This window comes from Caloenas nicobarica, chromosome 23, assembly GCF_036013445.1.
Source record: "Caloenas nicobarica isolate bCalNic1 chromosome 23, bCalNic1.hap1, whole genome shotgun sequence".
Classification (NCBI taxonomy): domain Eukaryota; kingdom Metazoa; phylum Chordata; class Aves; order Columbiformes; family Columbidae; genus Caloenas; species Caloenas nicobarica.
Window position 1 is genome coordinate 5,295,195 of NC_088267.1, and position 26,468 is coordinate 5,321,662.

General features: G+C 40.6%; 1 protein-coding gene across 1 annotated transcript; it reads left to right on the forward strand.

Annotated features, from left to right (window-relative positions):
* CLIC4 (chloride intracellular channel 4) lies at positions 1 to 25,836 on the forward strand. The gene is made up of 6 exons (XM_065650571.1): positions 1 to 210; positions 13,889 to 13,998; positions 18,832 to 18,957; positions 19,373 to 19,479; positions 20,659 to 20,840; positions 21,625 to 25,836. Exons 1-6 carry the CDS (start codon positions 139 to 141, stop codon positions 21,787 to 21,789), a joined length of 762 nt encoding a protein of 253 aa, XP_065506643.1. The 5' UTR covers positions 1 to 138; the 3' UTR covers positions 21,790 to 25,836.
* Positions 25,837 to 26,468: the final 632 nt, after the last annotated feature.

The following is a 26,468-nucleotide window of genomic DNA, read 5'->3' on the forward strand; positions in this document are numbered from 1 at the left end:
GCCCCCCGCGCCGGCCGCCTGTGCCGCTGGGGCGGGGCCGGGCGCAGTCGCGCTCAGGGCGGGGGAGCGGAGCTGAGCGGAGTCTCCGTCCCGGCTGGCAGCGGCGGGCGAGGCGAGGGGCTGGGCGGAGGCTGAAGCATGGCGCTGTCCGTGCCGGTGAACGGGCTGAAGGAGGGCGACAAGGAGCCCGTCATCGAGCTCTTCGTGAAGGTAAAGGCGGCGCGGGTCGGAGATGGGGGGGGGGGCAGGTCCCGTCCAGCCCCGTCTCGGCGCCGAGCGCGCGCGCCGACCGTTGGGCGCCCCCTCCCCCAACCGCCGCTTTCCCGCCCGCTCCAAGTTTCCCTCAGCGCCTCGCTCGGGGCCGCTCCTCCCCGGCGGACTGAGGGGGGGCCGCCGCCTCTGGCACCCCCTGTCCCTCAGGGAGCCCCGATCCCCTCCGCGCCCCCAGACTCGCCGGGGCCGAGGCGGGGCGGCGGCAGCGCGGGGCTGGCTCCCCTCAGCGCGGCTCCGGGCCCGGCTGGAGGCGACGCCCCGTGGCGGTGCGGGGCTGCCGCGCACAAAAGAGCCCCGGGGCGGGGAGCGGAGGGTGTGTGCCCGGTGCGGGGACCCGGGGCTGAGTCAGTGTGTGCAGATGGAGCGAGCGATAGCGCGGCCCGCAAGTAAGGCACTTGGGGAAAGTGTCTGCGTGCGTTTGCTGGAAAATTCTTTCCCCGAGAGCAAATGTTGCAGCTGGCGCGTAGCAGGACCGTGGGCATCGGAAGCACAGAGGGGTGTCTGGCTCTGAACCGCAAGACATTCAGCTCCCTGCATTGTGTGCCCGAGCGTGCGCAGGAAGGTAGTAAAAAACAAGTTACTTTTCACGCAATCCCCTGCCTAAGAAGTCTGCTTTTGGGGGAGAAATGAAACATGTAAACGCATCACCGCTTTTATTTCTAAACTAGAAGGATGAGCGTGAGTTGTGCTGCCCTTACCTGGCAGAGATACCGTATGGTATCCCCACATGTTCTGCATTCATACATTGCAGTATGATGCAATATTTTGCATCCTCTGGGGCTCTAGCGATGCAGCATCTTCCTTTCACTTCATATCAAAAGTGCAGGGAGTAAACGGTGTTAATCTTCCTGTGCTTAAACTCACTTGGAAGAAAACCTCTCTAGAAATGAAGTATTTTAGTTTTTCAAATGAGGTTTCTTTTTGTTGCAGTGAGAACATAATGGAAAGCCTTCATCTGAGAGCTTGGGATTGCTTAGTGTAAAAGCCACGATGACAAACATGAAAATTTCCAGCAGGCTAAGTAGAGCTTTGCGAATAACTTGTTCAGTATAGATTTATTAAATGATACTTTTAAAACAATGAATTTTCCTTGTTTTGGACGTTTTAGTAGCCTCGGGAGGCAGTAACGAGACCCAGGGAAAGCATCACGGTGGAGGATTCCAGACCTGATTTTGGTTGGAATTTTTAGGTTCTTAGTGTAGAGGTTAGAACTTCACTAGTAGAGCAATTAAGTTACAGATTACTTTGAATTATTTATAGCAATACTTCTCTAATATAACATGCCAACTCATCTTCATCTGTCCTAAAGTTCATTGACCGTTTTTTTCCTATGTTTAAACAAATTAGAGCAGTGATTGATGGCAGAAGGATTTGGGGGCAGGGGGAATAAACTTTGTGGGTCTGTTTTAAGGGGATACTTCATGTTAAAGTATGTGAAGTGGAAAAAGCAGGGAATTTTTCTGTCCCTCTCAATTGAAACTTCTTTATTGGCATGGATTTAAGAAGGTAATGTTCAGGATTATCAGTGAGTACTATCTGCCTCTAGGAAGCCTTTTCCCAGTGTTGTGAATGACTGCTGCAGGCTGTGTGCTGCCCGCCTTCAGGATAGTTCAGGTTAAAGAAGAAGTTATTCTTGTCTGCCTTCGTGATCTTCAGGTAGAGGTTATTTCCCTGTAAAATCCTGCAGAGGAAAAACACCCCCCGCCCCAGCAGACAGACCAAAATAGTTGTTTCACCTGGGTGTTGCAGCCTGTGCCACGCTTTACTGCAGCTGTTGAGTATTATTGGAACAGTGTTTTTGTGAAGCTAATAGGAGTCTTGCTCGATACCTGGCTCATTAAGATCATCACTTCATCAAATGCAAGCAGAATATTTATGGTTATTCAGTAAAACTAACCGTGTCTGTCTAGAAGAGCACTAGACTTTGATTTAGTCATTTTTTTCCCCTGTAAAAGGTAAGCTCAGTTTCTGCTTTTCTCTGTTGTGCAGTTTTCACCTGGTTACTTTTAGAAAAATTCTGAAGTTACTTAGCGAATGTTAAGAGTATTTTGCAATGTAGTCATTTTTCAGCAGTATATGGGGTCTTGGTTCTACCTGTGCACTGTTAGTCAGCAAAGCTCTTAAGACAGAGGTAGTGGAAAGACTTCTTGACCAAAAAAGAAACCCCTGCCAAATGCCTGCGGCTGAAGGGCGGTAACTGTATGACCTGCATACAAAGGATTGTAGCAGCCAGACTAAGATGAAACAAAGGTATGGATTAAAGCTTGAGAAACAAACCTGTGAAGCCGGAGAGACTGTTTGGCTTCATGCCCAAAATGTTGGGGTTGAATCTTATTAAATTGTGATCAGTAACAAAATAGGATGGGCATGGCACAGGGAGGAGTGCGCACTTGGTTGGGTTTCAGTTGTGAATAACTTTATGGGATTGTTTGTCACCAGCAAATTGCTGTGATTTATTCAAGAAGACAGTGTATCAGTCTGCTGTTTTCTTTGTCTGTGATAATTTAAATGCGGCATTAGGATATTGAGGTAAGAAAATGTGTTACAGTGCTGAGACTTGGGTCAATAATCTGTTTCTTGGTCTCATAATGAGTAGCTTGAGCAGCTTTTTCATTACAGTGGTGGTGGGCTGCCTGCGATCTCTTTTAAACTAAGTGTAAATATTTTTTCAATACTTTCCTCTGAGAGCTGATGAGGGGAAACTAGTGCTGGATCTGATTTCCTCATATTTTGGCATGTTTTATTAATGAGGGAGGCTCACTTCCATTGTCTACCAAGAATATTTTTATATGCCCTAGTGGCATTTTAGAGTAGTGAAGACTGCATTGTAATGAATGTGCATGCAGAAACTCAGAGCAGATCTGAATACAGCTCTTATAGGCCACTTGTAACAGCTGCAATTTAGTTGATGTGTGTGGATTTTTATTGTAAATAAAAAGTGTAGTGGACTGACTTGATCAAATAGAACCACTCACCTGCGGAAACCACAGGACAGAGCTTACAAAATTACCAGTGTGGTTTCTTTAGGACAGTGTACGAAGGAGCTGGGGATGGGAGCTGCCCAGAGCTCAGCCCTTGGTGGTGGAGAAGGCAGTTGGTGATTGCATTCTTCTGGTAATAGCAAGGTGAAGACACACATGGTCAACAAGTTTGGTGTTAAAGAAAAAAACAAGAAGAAACTCAACAAACAAGAAATTCGTAGTTGTATATCTGGTGGCGTGAGGTGGGTTATAGTAGATGTAGGTAACCATTAAGGAAGGTGCTCTCTTCTTCAACTCTGTAACGTGTGTGTACTTGCAAATTAATTAGACCTTGAGTTGCTGGCAGCTTTCAAGTAAGATGTCATTGCGAAATTTGGCACCTGTTTTGAAAATCAGATAGTGTCTGCTATCTGTTTACCTGTGAATTGTACTGTCAGGAGAAAAAAAAAAAAGCTGTGACTTCACATTTAATAAATAGCCCACTCTAAAACACTCCCAGTGGTTGTAACAGAAGCTTGTCGACATTTTTGTGTATCTGAATTAAACAGAAAATTGGCAGGTGAACTGTTTGTGTTAGGGATCTAGGTCTGTTTTGTTCAGTTAAATGTTGGAGCCCATGGCAGGAAAGGGATGCATGTGTGTGCATCTCTAGCAGCAGACTTGATATTAGCTCAGGGCTGAGTGAGAGGAGGAGTGTGGTTTGTGTGATTTAAGCGCATCCAGGTCTGCCTTTGTCTTACGGTTCCTCTTTGCCTGTGCGTATCCTTACGTAAGCTCAGACGTGTCATTCTGGAGTCATATAGCTAATGTATATTGGTTTATAACAAGCCATCCCACAATCTTGTGTCTTTTTTTGTTGTTGTTGTAGCTGTGAAATTAAAAGGAACATTGATACAGGGAAATACCAGGACTAGCGACATGCAATGCTGTTTCTCAGGGATAGTCTTGTCAGGGGCAGGCTTGTCACTTGATAATCTTATTAGATAAGTCTCCTCCTGACGTACCAGATCATCCTTTGGAGGTTTTGATGTCATAACCTCAGCACTTGAGAACTTTCTCAGTCTGTCTTTGATATGCGTTTGGCGTAGATAGCAGAATTTCATGGGCGGCTTATTTCTCGTGAGCAAATACCAGAGTATCGTAAAGGATCCCTTTATAAACTGAGGCGTGACCATCTCGGTATAGCCTGTGTTTAGTTGTTATAAATGAGGCCTTTTCCTTCTTTGGCCAGCAAACTATATTCCTTTAAATTCTGCTTGGGAAAGTCCTCATAGCCAGAAACATCCGTGTCTGTTTGATTTGAATCTAGTTGCTAATGCAGAAACTGGTGCACTTGGTACAATATAGTTTAAAAGTACAAAGATGGTCTCAAGTGTAGATGTTAATTCTATTGCCAAGTAAGTTTAAAACTCCTAGCAATCATTTTCAAAGAGATTACACAGATGAGTTAGCTCCTCTTCGGTCCGAAATTGCTTCTGAACACTCTCCAACAGTAATGGCTTTAGTCACTGGCATCTATCCCTCCCTTTCCAATGATTAACATGTAGACAGCTCAGATGAGTTAGAACTGGGGTTTTACTTTGCAGCTGAGAGGTGTCTGACACTCCTGCACTTTTCCTTCTTTCCCCACAAAGTGGTCTGAAAACTGGCTGAGCTGAGGATGGTCTGAGAAGGAAAACCTTCTTAAAAGATGTGTCTTGTCTGTACATAGAGATAGTTGATTGTTGAGAAGTAACACGTAGATATGAAGAACGTTGATGTAAACTGGGTTTCACTGTTGGGAAGTGGGCGGGACGTTCCTATAATCTTTTACTGGGCAGCACTGTGACACTCTTAGCATCCTAAGAAGTTAGTAATCGTTACCCTGGCAGCCTGGAGTGACTCAGTGTCTCTGTCTAGTCTTCCACCGGTTATCCTGACGTGATCTTGTGGAAGGAAAGAGTGAGGAGAGAGAGTTCTTTATTTGAAGAGTGTTACTGTCTTTTTAATATGAATAGGGTGAACAGAGCAGCACTTGGTTCTGGATCTGAGCTTGTGGATTTTTGAAGGCTGTGTAGTCTCTTACAAAAATCTGTGTTTGGAAAAATGTAGCTGGGGAATTCGTTGAACCTCTAGCTAAACAGTAATCCATGTACTTTGGAAAATGACTTTTGTACTCTGAGGTTGCAAGTTTGATTTTTTTAGAAGTATACATTAGTTAAAAGGGACAAAAAAAGCCCATGGATGTTGTTATTTTCTCAGCGGTGTAAGCTTGCTCTGATTCTCTTTTAAATGAGATGTTCATTGTGTTGTGACTAACACAAGGCCTACACTCTTATAACAGTGCCTACATCAATCCCAAGTTCTGGCTGGGCTGCACACAGCATTTAGAAATCCACAAGAACTGCTTTTTAAGACTGGATAACTGCACTTGGCAATTAATTAAGATGGTGCTTGGTGCTTGACCATCCATGGAAAAATAATTTACTTGTTATTAATCTGATTTTTATCTTTAAAGTTCTCTGTAAATAACCTGTAACAAGCAACTTACTGTGCTGATCAAGTTTTTTCCTTTTTTTGCCTTGCATATTCTTCTCTTTGGAATGATATAGTTTCGCTTTTAAAATAGATGCTAGGTACTCTATGCTCATTTGTTGTATTAAGAGTTTGTGAACATTTTAGCAGTTAAATCGCCCAAACCCAAAATCATTATGTTGCCTTGATATGAGTTTAAATACAACTTTTGACTTCAGGAGATTTTTGTTTTGAGGTTTTTTTCAGTTCAGGTCAAACGTGCATTTTTGGCACAATCTGATTTTTAGGGCTCTGAATGCTGTGTTTGTTTATGCTGAAGTGAAAAACATAAGCTGAACTGCTGTTAAGTACAGATGTCTTTGTGTGTGAGTTCTCTGAGAGTTCAAACTTATTCCTTGTATTGTTGGCTAGACAAAGGGCAAGGAACTTGACACGAGGAAAGGAAATTACTTAATTCTGTACACTGAATGTCCATATTAGGTATAAACTAAATATAGGAGTGTAATCCAGGAGTGAAGTCATATCTGTATATTTTCATGAGAAGAGCTGATGAGATCAGTCAGTGCTACTGGATCAGCTTCAGAGTTTTTTTGGCTCTGCTGAAGTATTACTATTTTGGCGAGAGTTTGCTGGTCTGTACTTTGGAGAGCTGCTTTTCTTAAATAAAGGAAATAGTTTTTGCGTGGTTTTGTCTAAAAATAAAATCAAAGCAAGCATAAGTATATTTCTGTAGTCTTTCCAAGGGATGTATTAGCTGCCCCAGTGAGACATGCTGTACTGAAGCTTAATGAGAGAAGGCGAAACGTCCCCACGGAGGAAGTTCGACCCTGCAACTGGAGAACCTGGATACCGTCTCCCAAGGGATGCACAATAAATACATTTGGAGAGGTGCCTGTTAGTGAGTTGCCTATTGCTTGTGTTGAAACCAGAAGCAACAGGGAGCAAACCTTCCTCTCTGCTCGTCTGTCCGACTCATTGCTCATCTCAGCTCTGTAAATTAGGTTATAAAATACCATAAACAGAGTTCTTTGGTTTTGTGTTCTGCAGAAGTGACGCGCGTTCTAATGTTTATTTGAAGAACTCATAAATGCCAAAGATAAAAAGTTTGCTTGGCCTTCTGAGCCCCAGTAACAAGGTTTGCAGTTCTTTCCTATAATTTTTATAGATGTTTGATTATTTGGGGGCAGGATTGGAAATGAGACTCTTGGGCTGTGACCAAAGCACACGCTGTGCTTTGTTAACAAATTTAAGACGTGTGGAGGGAGAGAATCATTGTCATACACAATGCCTGTTCAAGTTCCTATGCTAGGTACCCAAAGGCAAGTTTCAAGCACTATAAAAGAAACCCTTAGTACTGTATAGTTAATTACCTGCTTATAGTTTCCTAATAGGATATCGCAAGAATGCGTCAGGCTGTTACACAGCAAATTTCAGTCACTTTGGCCCTTTTGATCTTACTGAGGTTTGTTACAACTGGATCCCTTTGTGAGAGGTGTTGCCACTGGAGTAAGAGGGACAGAAGAGACAGCAGGCTTCTGCTGTTAATGAATAATTTAATTTTCCTCTGTCCGGCTAGGTGGTGGTCATGTGCATGGCTGGCCACAGTAATCCCACGTCTTTGTATCCATATCATTCAGCTAATTTATTCACTGAAGAAAATTATAGTTAGTATTTAATGCAGGTTTTGATTCTTTGTCTGGTTCTCCCAAAGGATGAACGTGGGATAATTTCTATTCTCCAAAGAACTAGAAGGGCTTAATTACTTTCTTCTGAATTGTGAAGTTTAATACATGCGAAGATCCCATAGCTTTTTACAAAAGCTTTACAGTAGGTAGCAATGAACAAGAGTTACGTGAAAGTGTACGAGACAAGGCTGCTAATTATTTTGTTAGGAATAGCATCACAGAGCTAAAAATAGCATCGTCCTAAATTGGTCATTACTGTTACACTCAAATGTCTAACACAACCGTGGCTTATCAGAAAGGTAATGACTTCAGAGGCTACTGGAATGAGCTGATAAACATTCCTTTCCCTGGTTTAATAGCCAGATCTCAAGTAAATGCAGGGAGTTCAGATAATTTTTTTAAGCTTTTTGAGTTTACAGGCGTTTCAGCTGATGTGGAAGTTGGGTTGATTGCAAATTGCGCAAAGATGGTGCAGCTTGTCAAGAGGCAGTGGTGATCAAGGTTGCTATACGCTCAATCAGCGTATAGAAAATACCAACTAATCATTTTAGACTTTTTGTACTTTCCTTTATGAAAAAAGTTACCTTCTGAGTTCAAAAGCGGTTGAAAGGTATTGGGGAAACTTAGGGTGGAGGTTAGTTTATAATGGCATTTAGAGAAGAAGACGGCAGAAAATGCATGATGGAGGGTTTGTGATGCTGTGGGCTCATCGACTGACAACACACAACACGAGGAACACAGGCGAATTTGAAGTAATAGCTGTATAAGGTGCCAAACTGCTGACCTTTGGGGCGATGAGAGTGACGCTGGATGTTTTATTTAGAATCTTCTTAACATTGTGAAAGAATCGCAGGAGGTTGCTTGCTTGTCAGAGACATTTAATAGTGTGAATAAATCATCTTAATGGTTGCTACAAACTTATTTTGTTCTTGGACTGAGTCTTTAGTGACTTTTTAGTGGTAAATGGGTAGGATAGGTTTAATTTTTTTTTTTAATTAAAAAGCTGTGCTGCAATATTAGCTGGAATACACAGGACCTGCACCCCAACACTTGAGATACCAGCAGCCTGAAGCTGTCTTGAGATTTGCCGTTGCTCCGGTCTCTTTTTGAGAGGTTGACGTGGGTCTTTAAACCTGCAACGGTTTTTTTAATCTATTGAGAAAAAACTTTTAAATGAGAGAGTTGGTTCATAAACACGACAAATATCAGCCGTAGTGAGCACTCAGAACTGAAATGTAGGAAATTAAATAGTATATTCGATATTGAAGAGCTTTGCCAAATGTGTAGTCTAACATAAAGATGAGGTCAAGACAATCGTAATCTCTGAGCCTAGCAGAACTGTCTTAGGGAAGTGTTTTAAATCTTCTTCATTCTGTCCTCTTTGTGAGTGGATTTAAATTTTTTTTTCTTTTATATGAGGTGGTCCAGACTCTGGTTCCATATCATGATTCCTGGACACCTCTGCGTGCGTGTGGGCTGGTAAGATCCTGTAGGGCAAGGTGTGCGTAGTAGATGTTTTCCAGGCCTTTTTCATTTATCTTTCACGTGGATATGTTGATAGCAGGTCTCATGGGCTAATTATTGAAGCAGGCGGATGTTTTTGCAATGTTTATGAAGTGTTTATTGCTTGAACACTCTCATTGGTATGTCTGGCAGAAGGGAACAAACATGCTGCAAGGAGTTATTCACAGTTGCCATTGGTTTTGTGCTGGCATCACTGTTTTGTTGATGTTATGTGAAAAATAAAGAGCCTGAGAGTTAGTTTACTTCCATTAGTTTGCCTGTCCTGATAATACTGTTCTTTACATTTTCTATTTTAATGTTCTTTTTCAGTACTCCTTGTTTTATACTTACCAGCATAGCTGAATTACTATCAGAAGAATGACGAAAAGTATTTCATAGCAGCGTGTGTCAAGTATCTGTAGGCAATCTTTCCATGTTAAGGTTAGAGTAAGATTTACTTGCTCACTTGCAGTGCTGTTAAGAGAATGAAAATGAGTGGTTTAAGTTCTTGCGTGTTGCAAGCAGTGCCTGCTGCTGCCACCACCTATCGGTTCCTGGTAATAGTAATAAAATATTTTATCTATATTGAAACAGGGCGTAAAGGTCCTTCTGTTAATAGTATTCTGAATCTTTTGCAGGACAGAATTGTCTTCCTTGTTGTGGAGTTTATTTTGTTCGGGCTTCCCCGCCCTCCCCCCTAGTTTTGACCTTCTCTGTTTTTTGCTCGTTGTGGCAGGGAACTTCTTTAGGTTATCAGCAATATCAGCCTCATTTATTATGACATGCCGCTCTTGTGCATTGAAGTGTCCTGTTAAGTTTTGGCCTGGCTAGTGGCAGAAGGGCACTGTTGTATTGCGGACAACACTTTTTCAGTCTTGATTTCTGCAGCTTGCTGCCTCGTCACCTGTTTTCTTCTTTTGAATGATGCTTCATTAATATTTGAGACATCGGGCCCCTTTAAGATCTATTTTGCCTTGCAGGGTGGGTGCTCACAGATAACATCCCCGCGGCTCATCCATCTTCTGCCTGAACAAAAACACAAAGCAATCGGTACATTGGCACCATACGGAGGAGGCGTTTGATTGGTGTTACATCAAATACTGTTATAGTCCTTTCATGGATGTAATTCTTTACATCTTATCTGAAAGCACTGCTCACTAAACAGCATGGAATTTTGTTTATCCAGCTTGGTGAGATAAAGGTCTGAGCAGACACCGCAAGGATTTAGACTGATATTACCAGACCATTTTCAATATTTATGTGTGGAATGTTAAACCAGTTTTGAATTGCTGTGTTTTTTTGACTTGAATCGCTTAGTTTACTTTAAACCATTTCCTCTCAAAACAGTAATTCATATAGGATTATTACTAATTTACTCTCTTTTTGAAATGAGTTTACTGTTCACGAAACATGCAGGGGTGATATTTATCTGCTGTTTTGAGGCAGCACGTATGCATCATACTGTTTTTCTCAGGTAGTTTTCCCTGCAGTGAAACAGAAATACATGATGGTGTTCTTGAGTACATGTCCTTCCGTGGATAATGGCAGCTTCATTTGGTGATAACTGAAAATTAGCCCTAATAGCAGGAAGGTTTACATTATCTAGTTATAAAGATTTTTAGACCTGTTTTGGAAAGAATTTTAAATAAAGCTCAAAGCTTGTCGGTATAGAATGAGTATAATCTCGTGTAATAAACAAATAATCTACACTGACATTAGTACAGAGAAGTCAACATTTAATAGTTTCTTCACTCTGATAGTTATTAGGATTAGACACTGAAGATATCCTGGAGTATTATGGCCTGAATTATAAAAACAAGGCAATGACAGATTTCTGGCTAAGAAACAATCGTTACATGATTAACCCCCTGCATGACGAATAATGCAGAATCTCAGAATATTCTTGCAATATTTAAAGGATTATAGATTACTGCCAGTGCAGCTCTATTCCAGTGGAGAAAATCCGAGTCAGAACTGACTCTTGAAGAATCTACCAAACTTATCTCCCTCTAAAAAAGCTCCTGATGTGATGGATGAAGAATGACGTGTTCCATCCAGCGTGACGTTGATCTGCATGCCGGTTGTAACAGGTCTGTGCTGCAGCTCCTGGCGCATCAGATACACCAAGACACAAAACGGGCCTCTCAGGCAAGCAGTTACAGAGCAGAATTCCTTGCACGAGCACGGAAGCCAGAAGTTTCTTGGCATTCTGACTGCATTCCTTTCCCAGTATGTGCTTGGAATAACTTGGGACTTTTTGGAGCAGAAGTGGGACAAACGTTTGAATGTAGACAGAAAAGTCTGTGCTCAGTTTAGCTGTTCAGCTTTGAAAATGCATTAGGTTTTTTTCCAAACACCGTATGTTAGTGGGCTATAATATTTTTTTTGACTCAAATAATCCAAAAAGCCTATCTCACTTAAACAAAAGCAGATGCTATTTGTTGTTTGCTCATTTTGAATGTTACGCTTGTGTTGGGAGAGAAGAAAAGTTTTGGTACAAGCTGGCTTTACAGCGTAAATGCATTTGACCTTTTTTGGTCCTCATTGTTTGCCTTGGTTTTGGTATTGGTTTTGGCTTGGGAAAATGAACCTTAATGAAGGCCACAGCTCTGTGCTATACCTTAAATTTTAAACCATTTTTCATTCCGTTTGTGACTTAGAAGTGGCTTTGCTTTGGGTTCCAGACGGGCTAAGATTTCATTTGTAGTACAATAAACAAAACTGCCTTCTGAATTTGAGTTGGATTTATTTCTGTTGCAATTTTTAAAACTTGCACTAGAAATAATAAAGCTCCGTGGTGGAATTACATCATACGAAAGAAGGCATGGGGTTTAATCCAACACCCTAACTTCCTTTCAAACTGTATTGTTGAAGCTGTTAAATTTCAAAGTCTGTCTGATACAAAAATGTCTGTTCATTATGTTTCAAAGGGAGGTAAGATCTTGTAGCTGAGTACAAATCTACAATGGCATCACTTACCTGCAGGAAACGTCTGTTCCAGTGTAATCACAGGAATGTAACTGTAGTGGAAAATCCTGAGACACGCTGCTGTCTGGAGGGATGGCATCGCGGTTAATGTTAACATCTGTGAGAACATACAGCTGTTAGGTATAGGCTGCAGAGTGGAATCTTCATGGAAGCATCTTGTGATGTAGGAGCACGTGAATCCATATAGGAACAAGAATCCTCAAAGCAGTTACATGCACAATAGAGTATTGTGGATTGAGCCGATGTGAAGCAGAATGCCCAGAGTAACCAAACTGACTCTGTTTTATCCTTTTTGTAGATGCTTTTAGAGTTTAGTCTCCTGAACACCGAGAAGTCACGGGCCAGCTTTTAAAACAATCTAGTATTGTTGGTCTGCTACAAGTTTTACTTCACTTTCCAAAGATAAAGGAGGCAATCTGTAATTTATGGCAGAAAGACAACTTCTTTTTCTTTCAGAACTTCATTAATGACACTAATAAAGGTTTGAAGACAAACAACAAAGTATTCAGAAGGATAGTCAGCTCTGTCGGGAGGGATACTTGTAGAAATGAGACCATAAACTTGAGGCAACATAAATCAGTTTATGAATTCTCGTGCCCTGGTATGGATCGGTAACTATTAAAGGAGTCTCGGCCTTATCAGCAAAGGCACCATGAGGTTTTGTAGCTCTGCTTTTAAGTACCCGGTGCTTAGTGAACATAGTTGTTTTCTGTCATTTCTCTGAGGGGTACAGCTGGCATATCCTACAATATGTTTGAAAATGGCCTAGTTGAGAGGTGATAGTAATGATGAAAGAATTAGCCAGGTTCTGAGAATTGTACTGATTAAAATTATTCTTGGAAGTACTCTAATAATAATAAGCAAAATCCTTTGAAACTCATCTAATGTAAAGTGTGAAGATAATCTGACGTATGTGGCTGTTTTAACTACTGAACCAGCTTTCTTTTCAGAGGGTTGAATTTTATAGCAAGATTCAAGGTTTCAAGTGTCTAATTCTAGCCCATTAAAACCTAAATTTTCCAACTCAGCAGTACGTAGTTCATTGTCAGAGCAATCATGAGATGCATGCCATCACTGGGTGCCCTGGAGTGCCTTACTGTTGCTATGCAATGGACCTTTGTTGTGGTAGGACAAAGACTAATTGATAAATTGCCTATAAAAAGTGGCTTTGGAATATGACTTTATTGTCAGTGAAGTCTCTATGTACTTAGTTATGTCTTTCCTTACAACACCTGCAGTACAATAAAGATCCAGAGTTCCTGGTTGCACTTGGCTCGCTGTAGCATTACACAGGGAGAGATATAAGCAATACACTGGAAGATTACTACAATTAATTAGCTGTGCCTTGTAGGAGAAGGAAAAAAGAATAATAAAGAACAATACTGACATTGGAAAACTGCCATCAAAAGGTGTGGCTGCCCAGATGAGTATGATTAGCTGCCCTTTCTTGACTCTTAAGAGCAGTTGGATCATTTTCAGTGTGAAAGATAACTTATTTTGTGATCTGAAATCTTGTTTGGATACATTTTGTGAGCAGCTGTTAGAGGACATGTCAAATAGATTAGTTGACTTCATAAATGTGCAAATTTCATCATAATAAAGTCCTTGTTATGTCTACAGCAAAAAAAAAAAAAAAATTGGAAGGTGCAAGTATTTAGAAAACAAAAAAGAAATAGAATGATGCAGAAGTCCGTGCGTACCTTCCCAGCATATGAAGTGTATTTAAATATTCTGCGGATGCTCGTTTTTGTGTGTTTTGCACGATGCCGTGAGGGTTGGCTGGGAGCTGCTTAGGTCGGTGGCAGAGTCAGTGATCTGAAGACTGTACAGACAATAAAACCCATGGTCTGTTATCATTTGTCTTTATTTAAGATCTTTCCGTAATTGTGAGCACGTGTGGGTGGCACAGTCCTACCTGCTAATGAATAATGTGTTTTCCTGCAGGCTGGCAGCGATGGTGAGAGCATAGGAAACTGTCCCTTTTCTCAGAGGCTGTTCATGATTCTGTGGCTGAAGGGAGTGGTGTTCAGCGTCACAACAGTTGACCTGAAGAGGTAAGAAATTCTAAATTATGCCTCATTTTCTGACAATAAAAAGAAAATCTGTCCTCAGAAAATACTCCATGTAAATGGTGCATTCATTGATGGTTATTTGTAAGTATCTGTAATGAAAACCAACTGGTCTGATAAATTCTCTTAAATTTTGTAAATGATCCTCTTATGTGAAGTGTGTACCTTAGTGGCTAAGAAGGGTGAGTCTTAATTTTCTAAGGCTGGGTGTACTTCTGTTAGAAGTGGTAATGCTAAATTCAGCAGAAGCCTTGTATTTGTTTTTGGTGTGAAGTCATGTTTTCACAGCACTATTGTAACCTTAGTCACTGAGCTCTCTGGAGAGAGGAGAAACTGCCAGTGCTTACAAACCTTATTTTCAGAAATAAAGCCAATAGAAATACACAGTGTTCTCCAATGAATCAAGTGTAAAATGTGTAAGAAAGAAATCACCCTGTTAGACTTAAACCTGTTCTGGTAATTTTTTTGAAGGCAATGACTTGTTTTAATTTTTCAAAATCACTGGAGTTGCTTGTGTACTGTGTGGAGTTTGGGGCTTCCTTTCCTTTTAGTGATGGTGTTGTTTAACCTCTTGCAGTTATTGGGGCGGTAGGGGAGGAGAAGAAGGTTAAAAGAGAGATTTTATATTTGGAAGCGTTTTCACTGCCGAACCAGTCTGAGAAATATCTTTAAGATGCCTGATGAATTGGCTTTATTTGTGTGCCTTTGGCAGCTTTGAGTTAATTGGATGGGGGGATGGGATGTAAAACTAACTTTTAGACTATAAATTGGTTGCAGATGTTTAAAATCGTCCTTTCTTACACAAGGAAAGCTTTCAGGTTTTTTATGTTGGGGAGGGGAAAGCACTAAGCGCAAAATTAAAAAAAACCGCACAGGAATAGGCCAAATGAACTCTATGTTTTTGTTGTACACCGAATTTATTTTCTGGTAAAGGCAAAGAAGGACCATTGAAGCTAATTCAGATTTGAATTGATGTTGATACAAACTTAATTCCTTTCAGACTTAAAATAAAGCCTCGTAAATACAAATTCGACATTCTGGATTGTCTAGTAGGTAGTTGCAGAGTAGGATAGCTTGCAAAATGTCAAATTCAATTAACTGCTTAAATGGAAATGTTTTATACCAGATGGTGTTTTTTCCCATTAGCATTACCAGAATGATAATAGGTCCTAGATGTTGCCTTAATACTTGTAATATTGTCACAAGAAATTGCTTTTACAAGTACATTATTTAAGCCAATTGCCTTCTCTTTTGTTCTCTTGAAAGAGACAAACTCATTGAAGAGCTGAGTAGTAATGATTCTAAGCATCTGAATTTATATTATTAGGCGAAAAAAAGAAAAAGGTTTACTTGCAAACCATGGTTCTGCCTGAGAGCCTGATTTCTGCACAGCGGTCAGGCAAACTCTGTCTGTTTGTGAGGCTTAAAAGGTCATGGTTGGGTACAAAAGTTCACAAGGGAGTAAGTTGGGACAGAGGAAAATCTGAGTCTGATGTGACTGACTCTGGTGTGTATTTTCCCTTCCATAATTGCATCGGACATCATACTGCGCTAACAAAAGAACATTTTGCAGTTCTACTCGTAAGACACAAAAATATGCACATAGGCAAACAAAGTGGGACATACTGCCCTTTCAAAGAAATGATACATTTCTTGCTCCTATTTAGTCAGACAGAAGCTTTATTCTTTCCCTTTTCAGAAGCAGCGTTTCAGTGCTCAGAGATCTGGCTCGTGGTGAGTGGAGCAGAGCTGCAGTGCACAAACCATTCCTTGGGCTTGGAACAACATTCAGTGCATTTCTGAAATCCCATTTCAAACATCTTGATTGTGTGGTTTTGCAATTATGTTGACAGACAAATATTAAATAAAGAGATTGGTAAATATTAAAGACTGCGCAGAGGTGAATGCAACTTGAGCAGTGTAAAATACTGCTTAGGAACAGGAGACAGGGCTTCTTTACTGCTGGCATTTTTTCGTGTTACTCTTCAGACAGTCATTGTAGCAGTTGTGTAATTTATAAATCACTGTAGAGTGTATTACATTGGGTGGCTGGCTTTTGTCTGGTCTTAAAGAAGTTATTTGAACTCTAATTGCTACTCTAGTTTGTGGCAAAGCGGTAAAATATTTATACTTGAACTCTGGTGTTAAAAAGCCTTAATTAGCTAGTGATAGCCAGATTTTTAAGGGTGCGGTCCTGCGTCCAAATATCCCCGTAAACTGTGGGGCAGGTACTGGCTATTGTGGAATTGGTTTGAATGGTTATGGGAGTGGTTTTTTTTAAAGCCATCCAGTTTTATCTCTGAAGTAAACTTCACTATAACATTTTTAATTGCCTTCTTGCTTGACTGTTAAGGGAAGTTGCCCTCTTAGCCTTGTAGGGATATTCCTGTGTACTCGTGATGCTCTAAGGGCTGTGGCTTGTATGTGGTAAACCAGGGTTTGTTAATGATCCCCTGGCAAGAGCAGCAAACTGGAAGTCAAACCCTGTATTACGTTTGGGCTTTGGCTGTGGGATGTTGATCTGCTTTCATTTTCTCTAAAAAGATACAAATTGTCTGACTGGAGTGGCAAGAGGGGTTAGTAAAATGTTCTGAGATCCTTGAGATGCACTCGGATTCTTTGGAAAACTTTTTTGGTTGGCTCATTAGACTAGTCTGTTTCTGAAATAAAATCTTGCCTTTAATATTACTGCAAATCTGGTGGTCTCGCCTGTGTTTGTTTTTAAAATAACATTCCTTTTGAGGAATTTTATCTAGCCAACATGTGAAATTGGAAGTGAGCCACAATGACTTCCTGTAATTGTTGTGGGTTACAAAGCTCTATTTAAATGAAGTGTTAAGCTACTTAAAGCATTAACCAATAACAGACTTTAAATCCTAAAAGTAAGAGGCTGATGGCAACTCTTGGTGAGAATAACTTATTGGAAACTTAAAAACTGGAAACTGAGTCCTTGGATTAACAAGACTTTTGTCACCTGGCTGAAAGCAAGGTGCTTAATGTTCTTCAGTGTAAAATCAGATTTCTCATTTAGTTTTACATTTAGTGCTGAGTGCTCGTATCTGCCATACGCACTTTGACACTCTCTACCATTGCTGTTTGCACTTTTTGAAAGGTTCAGCAGTGGGCAGGACATGAAATTCCTGCAGGGGTTCTTAATTTTGTAAGAAATGGAAAGCGACGTTTCCACAGGATGCTTTGTGGTATCCCTGAGGGCACCGCTCTCTCGAGCTGCCCCAGTGGCCGTGGTTGCGTGTATTCCTGATCCAGTTCCCCTGCCCAGCGCACTCAGGTTTTCTTAACCTGTGCTTCCAGTCTTCAGTAAATCCGGTTCGGAGTGCCTGCTGCTGGCTCAGAGACGCGGCCACGTCACACAAAGCACAAACCCCGTCCAAGGGTTACAGTCTGGTTTGGATTTGTTCAAACAGTAACGAAGGGACAACTTTATCTTGGCGAGTTTTCTGCTGGGTCAGGTATCGTTTGTTGTTCCTCGTCCAGCACAGCACGAACAGGAGGTGATGGTCATTCTGTGACACGTCAGCCTGACAGAAATGGAACTGTGCGGTTGTGTCTCATCTGGACCACGTGTGCTGTCGGCTCTCGGGACACGGGGATGGTCTGAGGAACGAGGAATTGCCGTTTCTCCTCTAAAATGTGGAGAGGTTCTTAGAGAAGATGGACCGTGTCCTTCTGAGCCATCATCCTGGGCTGGAGTCAGCAGCTCCATCAGAGAAAAGCTTGAAGTGCAGCTACTGAAGCAGTGCCAGGCAGTGCTGTCGTTGGAGTTCTGCTCGCACTGAGACAGTTGCGCTAGCATGGGACTAGCTAATACCGCCGTGATCTATTGGGGAAAATCGTCTACAGCTTTTTAGATGGTGCTTTGGATTTTATAGCTTGTAATGAATCCACATCTCATATTGACTTCAGCTTTGCATCTGGATCTGCTCTTTACGTTATCTCTCTACGTTAAAGAGGGAGGCGTTTGGGGTGAATGGGTAGGTAGGTGAATGTGTGCAGCTGACGTACAGGCTTTGAAATAAATGCCTGCAGAGTTGTCCCTTGTCCCTACAGCATCAAAGCACAACTTGAGGAGAGAGAAGCCAATTGCTTGGAAAATAAACTTACTTAGCTTGATAAGGATTAGTGTGAAAGGAAATGGTGTGAATAGCAAGAGGTACCATCTAAACGGACTTAAGGTTTAGAAATGTCTGAGTATTTTAGCTTAATTCTGTTTCACTTATGTCTAGTCATACTGATGTTGGGGATTCCCCTCCTTTTGCCCAAGTGTGCTGCTCTTATTTGTAAATAGTTTTTTCACTGGAGGAAGCTTTGAGCATAATTTTTAAACATGATGTTTAAGCATCTGCCAGCTTGTCTAGAACCAGATCCTGTGTGCACATAATAAATGGTTTGTACATACTGCTCTATCTCTGAGTTGCTTCTTTCCAGAGAAGCTCTGTTTAAAGGGGAGGATTATCACTGATCACAGATTACGCTATATATAAACTCCGTATTGCAGATGTTGGAAGAATGTTTATGGTGTATATATATCCACCCTGCTAGTCAACGTTATATTGACTTGAGAAAAAACATAGCCAGAGATAGGAGGAGTTTTTAGTATTTGAAATTGATTGTTACCAAGTATATATTCAAAATGCTAATCAAGCTGCAAATTCACTTTTTAAAAGGAAAACTGGGGATATCTTTTTAAAACGGCAAGGGTGTGGAAACCTCAGGCAGTGCTTTTGTGATTGTAGCAATGAAAGCTGGGGTCAGGGATGTCCCATGCTTACTTGTGTATTGGTTTGTATTTCACCCTAGAAAACCAGCAGACCTTCAAAATTTGGCTCCAGGCACTCACCCGCCCTTCATCACTTACAATGGTGAAGTGAAAACAGACGTCAATAAGATTGAAGAGTTCCTGGAAGATGTTTTGGCTCCACCCAAGTAAGTGTTAAAATGATGATTTGTCACCTTAGATTAGATGGAGTGTTCCCAAAAGGGTTTTCTGTACTAATTAAGATGTTCTTCAGCATCAAGAAACTGAAGATCAGACGTTGAACACAGCTTGGAGTTCTTGTTTGTCATACGTTTCCTCCCTCTTGCTCCCTCATCTTTATATTAAAAAATGTTTTCAGGATTATTTTATGATTGTGTTGGCTTTAAAAATTTTGAACTTAAATGGAAGTGTGTGGTGTTATTTCATGGAAGAAGCGAGTCCTCCACATGAATCTGAAAATGGATAAATTGGTAAATGTACGTGATGTAAAATATTTTTTTAAGGGCCATTTTGTGCTAGTTAATATATGATGAGCATCATTCTGCTAAACGTGCTGTAGATCTTCTCCTTTGTACTTTTTAGGTACTTAAAACTTTCACCAAAGCATCCAGAATCAAACACTGCTGGAATGGATATATTTGCCAAATTTTCTGCATTTATCAAAAATTCTAGACCAGAAGCTAATGAAGGTAGGTTCCCTGCGGGCTCACAGCTCTGCACACAGTGTTTCGGTGTCTTGTGTTTTTCAGAGCAAATTTACTATGAAGTGTCTCACTGACATTTTACTGCATGTTGAGTGAAACCTGTGGTTTAAAATTAATGGCCAGAGACAAAAGATTTCAACACTTCCAAAGAAAACTTCAATTAGACAGTGTTGGTTCAGAATTTTAGTAAGGGACACGTAGTTTGGAAATATCCCTGGCGTTGAAACTCCTCTATGCGACAACCACTCAAAACTCCTGAACGAAGTAGAAATGATTTTAACAGCCAGAAAGAAATCCCTGCAGAGTTTGCGTCATGCCTCAGCGGTTGAGTTTCCATGTGTTTGCTGCGAGGCCTTTCTGCTCGCTTGGTATCTGACCCTTCTGGGCTTGAGGGCTCCAGTCTGGGCTAAGCTTAGTTCCCGTCACTATCTTTAAAGGATTAAGACCTTTTTGTGTGGAGAGAACATAGTAGATGGAAGGTGGGAGATCAATAAGAGGTTAAAAAAAAGCACAATTAGAGCTTTAAATAGCTTAATACAAATTGGGAAGCCCTTCTGCTGTATTTTAAATGAAGAACTTGAAAATATTTGTAAACAGCTGAGAAATACTTGGTGATTTTGTGGGGTGTGCTGCCCTCTGCTGCTGCATTCCCTGAACCTCCTCGGCAGTGTGCGCGCTCAGTTGTGGCTGTTCATGAGCATGTGACATTAAACAGATTACTTTTAAATGAATATAAACCCCAGCATAGCTTAATTCTAATTAGTTTAAGCCTGTTAGGAACAGTCTTAAGAAACTGACATAAGCCACTTTTTAAACCAAAAATAAACACTTGTGGAGAGTCTTAGAGTATTTTAAATTAATGCAAACTCATGTATAAACCAGCTTTTAAATAACCTGCTTCTGTGTGATATTTCAAGGGATTTCTGTTCAGTTGCAGTGTCACTAGTGATCACAAAGGCGGCTCCAGCAGTAGCGTTGCCACAAAAATTGTACAGTGGTTAAAAATCCTTCAGTATATGGCCTGTTCTGGGTAGTATGGTGATGTGGATTTTGTTTTTCAGATCTGGTACTGATATCAATATTCTAAATGATACTTTGCTTTTACATTTATGTGCTGCGGTTTGGCTTTCTTTTTTGTTCTTAAGACTCTTTGTTCCTCTGTAGCCTTAGAACGTGGCCTCTTGAAAACCCTCCAGAAACTGGACGAGTATCTGAACTCTCCTCTTCCTGATGAGATAGATGAAAATAGCATGGAGGACATTACAGTTTCTACCCGCAAGTTTTTGGATGGCAATGAGATGACATTAGCAGACTGCAACCTGCTACCCAAACTACACATCGTCAAGGTAAACGACGTGTATATTGTTACGCGATAATGAAGGACAAGATGCTTATGGTTTACGACATTCTAGAGTCCAACTAATTTCAACCATTTGTAAGCTCCCATGTAAGTTTAACTACAGTATTAATAGTACCTGAAATTGCATAAAATTTGGGTGATTCACAAGGGCTTTGCGTTCAGTGGATCAGCAGACAAGCCGAGCCACAGATGATAAAATGGCACAAGCCAAACCCCATTTTACTGCGCTGACCAATGTGGTCGCAGGAAGAAGTTGCAACGCTTAAGAGAATGAGGCAGGAGGGGGAAAGTGAACATCCTCTGACCAGTCAGTGCTTGAAGTGGATGTCTTTTCACATCTGTGGAGAAAACTGCTCCGTTAGCAACAAAGTAAATGACACAATGTGAAACACAAAGATTTTATTTAAAGAAAAGTCTGAAGTCTAGGAAGAGATAGCCTAGGATAACTACAAGAGTGAAGTTGTGCCTAGATTATCGTGGTTTGATTTCTGTTCGCTGTCTCCAGTGATCTTTGTCAGTTTTGTACTGCAGATGGAGCCACAGATTAAGTTTTTCCCTGGCTGCAGAAGGATTTACTCTGGTGAGGACAGTAGCACAAAGCAAGCGAGGCAGCGCTGACAGGCCCGGGCACGTCCCGGAGGGACAGGTTCTGCTCACTTCACAAGTGACTCCCAGTGTACGCCTTGGAAAGTTATCAAGAGAGGGGCAAGGGATGGAAAAGTGGTTTAAACTGAAGGATGTAAATTCATAGTCGGATTATTTTCTTCTAGGTGGTGGCCAAAAAATACCGCAACTTTGAGATTCCCAAGGAAATGACGGGTATTTGGAGATACCTGACAAATGCTTACAGCAGGGATGAATTCACCAACACCTGTCCTGGAGACAAAGAAATTGAAATCGCTTACAGCGACGTAGCCAAGAGACTCACCAAGTAAACAGCACTTGCAAAAGAGATGACTTCTTGCATATTCCATAACAACGCTTCTAACAGACTGCTCTTTTCATATAAGATAGCAATTTTTTTGCATGAACTTGCAGTTATTCAAAGTTATGTTGGATAGACCAGGTACAGTAATTACCTAAAGTTTGCAGACTTAATTATAGGCTTGTGTTTTCTTACCTCCTTTCACAGCAAGTTTGAATATCATTAATGCAGTTATGTTAATATTGCACTGGGGTAACTCTAGATTCTTCACTATGAAGGGTTATCTTGCCCCTACTACTTTTCTTCACAAACATTTGGTCCCTCTCTACGAATTGGTTTAGGATACTGTCTTGCTATATGGTACAAGGAATATTTATGTATTTTGGAATTTATTGCTTTTCCAGAAGATCTATACACAACTGTCAAACCTGTGACACATTGAACTGTACTTGCTTGTCTATCCTATTTACATATAGAAGGGAAACTATTACCCAAAAGAGCCATTTGCAGAATATTTGGCAACATTAAAAAAAAACAAAACCAATCTCTTAGATTTGAAATCACAGTAATGGTTGAGAATGGACTAAGATGTGAAACTTGGTTTTGAATGACCTCAGACATCAGGGAAGTTTTTGAATCTAGGCTTGGCTGCTCTAGCAGGAAGCTCACAGTTCAGAGTTAGTATTTAGTTGTGTCTTGGTGAGATAAAGCTTTTTTTTTTAAATTGGCAACTTACACTTGTCTCGAATTCTGAGTTGCAGCAAATGAGTAATTGTCAGGATGCCCTTTACCGTCATGAAACCAGACGAATTGGATGCTTGCTATCTGTTCAGCTGAAAACTTGCAAGTGGCTTTCTTTTTGGTAGTTAAGAGCCTTTATTTTGTATAGGTCTTTCTGGTGATATTTACTTACAAAATCTGTGCTGTCATAAACGAAGTACCTGTCAACATTAGTGTCCTAGTTGATAAATAGCTACTGTGTATGGTGAATAGCAGTGCAATGATTAGTGATGCAAGACAACACCGAGAGCTGTTAAACGGGGAGTCTGTCTGGGAATTTTTTTAAGCTGTTTCTTTCCTGAAGAAAGCTAAAAGTGACCTTTACAGATAACATTTGCCTTAAATTATAGTATGCATTTGTTTTCCTGAAAGGAAATCTATTAATTACTCTGGTAAAGAAATGGTGTGTGAAATCCAGTCCTTTACATCGAATTTATCCTAATTGCTTGTCCATGCACCTGGACTGCAATTTTTTGTAATCATAATCATTGCACTACTATACATAATCTTTTTACAGCAACACTAAGGAATAGCACTATGATTTTTTTAGAAGCAATTTTCAAATATTTCTAAACCAGGGAATAGTTTTCTTGTTTAAAATTAATGATTTTGATGCATGAAATAAACTGCTAGGTTATTTTTAAAAGACCATCATAAACAACTCCAAAGAATGCTAGACTTATATGCCTATTTTTTTGTAAAGATACTTTTATATTTAACTGATTTTTAGAAGCTGGAAAGTGCTATTCCTGGTAGGTTGTTCTTGGAATATTTAACGTTCTGCAATAACGTGGAAATGCTCACATAAACACTTTTATACACTAATTTTTTTGGTAAGCACTGGCTTTATGAAAATCAGCCTGACTTTTCTAAGCATCCTGCTTTTGCTACTTTCTATACCCACGAAGTTAGTTTGACGTAGAAGAGGTAGAGTGCAGGATCCATGTTAGTACACGTGGCTCGTGGTGCCTTGTCTTGCCTTCCTAGAGCTACAATTCCTGTACAAAGGCAGTTCGCAATCCTGTTACGTGTCTTTTGAACACAACCCTAGATACAATTAAACCCTACTAGGATTTATTACGGGGTGTTTAGGCACGGAAAGAAAATTCTGCAGAGAGACCTGGTTAGGAAAAACTTAACTGTAGCCTTTGAATAATTACTGTATTCTAATGTCACGTTCTCATCCTGAATAAAGGTTCTCAGCCATAATAATCCTCTGTAGGGGTTCAGTCTTTGCTACAACGTGGCATCAAGAAAAAGGAATGACTTCCTTTTTGTTAGATAACGTTTTAATGACACATAGGGTAAAAAAAACCCCAACTACCCAGCCCTCATTGGTTTGGTGCTCTTTGCCATTGTATAATTAACCTTAAAAAACAAAAATATAGGAAGCAATGTGATTGTGGGCGTAGCTTTGATAAATTTTTAACTCTGCTTTAAAACCTAGATCAGGATGGCCCTTGGAGGTTGTCTGAGGTTGTAGTAATCAGGCTTCAACTCCTTTTAAAAGCAAATTAGCCCTTGCGTGCACACTTTAGTACATCAGGCAATTATGTGCATATGAGCATGAAAACACTTTCATGCTGTTTTCTAGTGTGTGCTGCCTGCATATCAATGCACACAAATCCTTGTTAAAGTACCAGGCTTGTTGTCTTTTATAGCTAATATATTCTCTCTACTTTTTAGGCAATCTTCAGACAATTGTAATATATTATATTCAGCATTAAGTATTTTAATGATCGTGTCTGAAAGCTTGTAAACAAAGTTAAACCTCTTGCTGTAACTAATGCGTTTCTTATCTCAGTACAATGAAGTATTGAGCCTCGGAGCCTTTCCCTTATAGGTGTAATTAAAACGAGGACCAGGTTAGCGATTTCTAAGGCGGTTCCTTTAGGATGTTGTTAACTGTCCTGTCTGAAAGGAGTTTTTTAGGTTTCCTCTTGCCCCATTGTGTGGCGGCAGAAGCTGCCCAGCCCCTCGCTGCCTTCAAGAACGTCCCGGAGCAGCCAGGAGCTCTCGGTGATCCCTCCAGAGCAGCAGAGCCGAGCCAGGGAGGTGTGGAACAGCCTGCGCGTCTGCTGTGGGTAGAGCACTTTCATCTGGCCCCAATCACCAGCTCTACATTAATTAAAAAAGCCCTTTCATAACTATGTAAATTCTTGACTTCTGTCAACTTGTTTACAATCTGATCTTTAAATGCATTTTTAATTTCATCAAACGGCAATTAATCTACCCCCCTGTTTAAATTTAAAATGATGCTTCTAGCCCCTTCTACGATTTAAAAACAGCAGTTACCCTTTCAAGTAGGCATTCCAGTTTGCAAGTTGGCTGCATGTATTAGCATGCTGAATAACTTACTTTATTCTCAACCTGAAATATGCTTAAATTCCCATTAAAACAGGTGACTTGTGTCTTTCCTGAACATAAAGGGAAAATCCATCATCTTCACCCTGTCTTTGTGTGGGAGAACAGATTATACTATATGCACGATTTTTTTTGTTTTGCCTCTTAACAAAGCTTTTGTTCTTGAAGAGGTTCCTTATGTGTAAGAGCTGCCTGCTGAACGAGAGGCATGTGAATTCTGAAGCGATTTTGTGCACTCCAAAGCTTTCCTGTCCATCCAGTGTTCACTGCTACTCTGTGTAACTGTCCCACAGGGACGGTCACAGCCACGTAGCTTGTCCGCTCCCATTTTCCCATAAAATCGGGGTTTTTTTCCGCAACGGGCATGTCTAAACTGGTTGAGAGTTGCGTGCAGTTCCATGATAAAGAGAGATGTAATCAAGTTTTTTATGCTAAAGTAGCAAATTAGCGTTTCGTATCAAAGGAGCACAGACATGAATACATTGACGATGCTTGAGCCAAACCCACTGATGCCTATCTCAACGGAGAACAAAAAGTGGCAAAGTACAGTCAACTTTTTCTTACTCCTTGCCGCTCAAGAGTGCTATCTGAACACAACCAATCAATATTTTCAGAAGAAGGCTTTATCCCAAGTGAAAAATATTTAATCTGCCTCAGAACCTGTGCCACCAACTATTACATTTTGTTTCTGGAGGGGGTGGGAGGGATAGGAGAATAGTGGAGCAGAATAGGAGATTGAGACTCCCGAGACAGGACACGGAGAATCAGAGCATTGTTTGCAGAAATACTTGAAGAGTTGATACAATTTATTGTAGTTTGCTTATGTCTTTCACTCTCTGGAACATCTTTTACAGATATACCAGTATACTGCTGGCAGCTATTGTTAAAAATAAAATTATATTTTCACTACCAAGCAGATCTTTCTCTTATTTCTGAAGACTACAGTTCTCTCGTGTGTAAGCTGTGACTTGAATGCAGTTGCGCTAAACTACAGAACAAAACTTTGTAGTAATTATATTCTCAATATTTAGCCTTTTTTTTCAGTGGTGGTGTGATTTAAGGCAGAATAAGTGCTGTTTCTAACATTATATCTAGATATCATGCCCCTTAAAGAACTAAACTTTCTCAAAGTTGAAGATGAGTTGAGAAATAATGACTTCTCCCACAGAAATTAAGAAAAGCAGGGGTTTTTTTCAGATTTTAAGTGGAAACTCTAAAGAACATACATGTTGGTAGCTGGGTGTGAGATCTTCAGAGCAAAGACCACCAGCCACTAGTGGAAGTTTTCTTCAAAACTTCCGAAGTGTTATCATGTCCATCTCTTGTATGTCTTGTAAGTGTTTGAGGTGTATCTGGGGTGTGATTTTTATTTTTGAAAGGAAATTTGTGGAATCTAGAAGATGTTCCTGGAGCCTGTAATCTGGGATGCCACCATCTGAGTTTGAGCATGCGCAGGAAAGTAACAGACGTGCTTGAAATAGTAGGAAATCCAGCAATTAAACCCTTGGTGGGATTATTTTTACCGACTGCAAGGTTTGTGATCGG

Excerpts from the sequence above, each read along its gene's own strand:
- CLIC4 (XM_065650571.1), top strand. The coding sequence starts at position 139 with ATGGCGCTGTCCGTGCCGGTGAACGGGCTGAAGGAGGGCGACAAGGAG. Across the intron at positions 211-13,888 it reads TCATCGAGCTCTTCGTGAAG|GCTGGCAGCGATGGTGAGAG; the intron begins GTAAAGGCGGCG and ends GTTTTCCTGCAG. Across the intron at positions 18,958-19,372 it reads GATGTTTTGGCTCCACCCAA|GTACTTAAAACTTTCACCAA; the intron begins GTAAGTGTTAAA and ends TGTACTTTTTAG.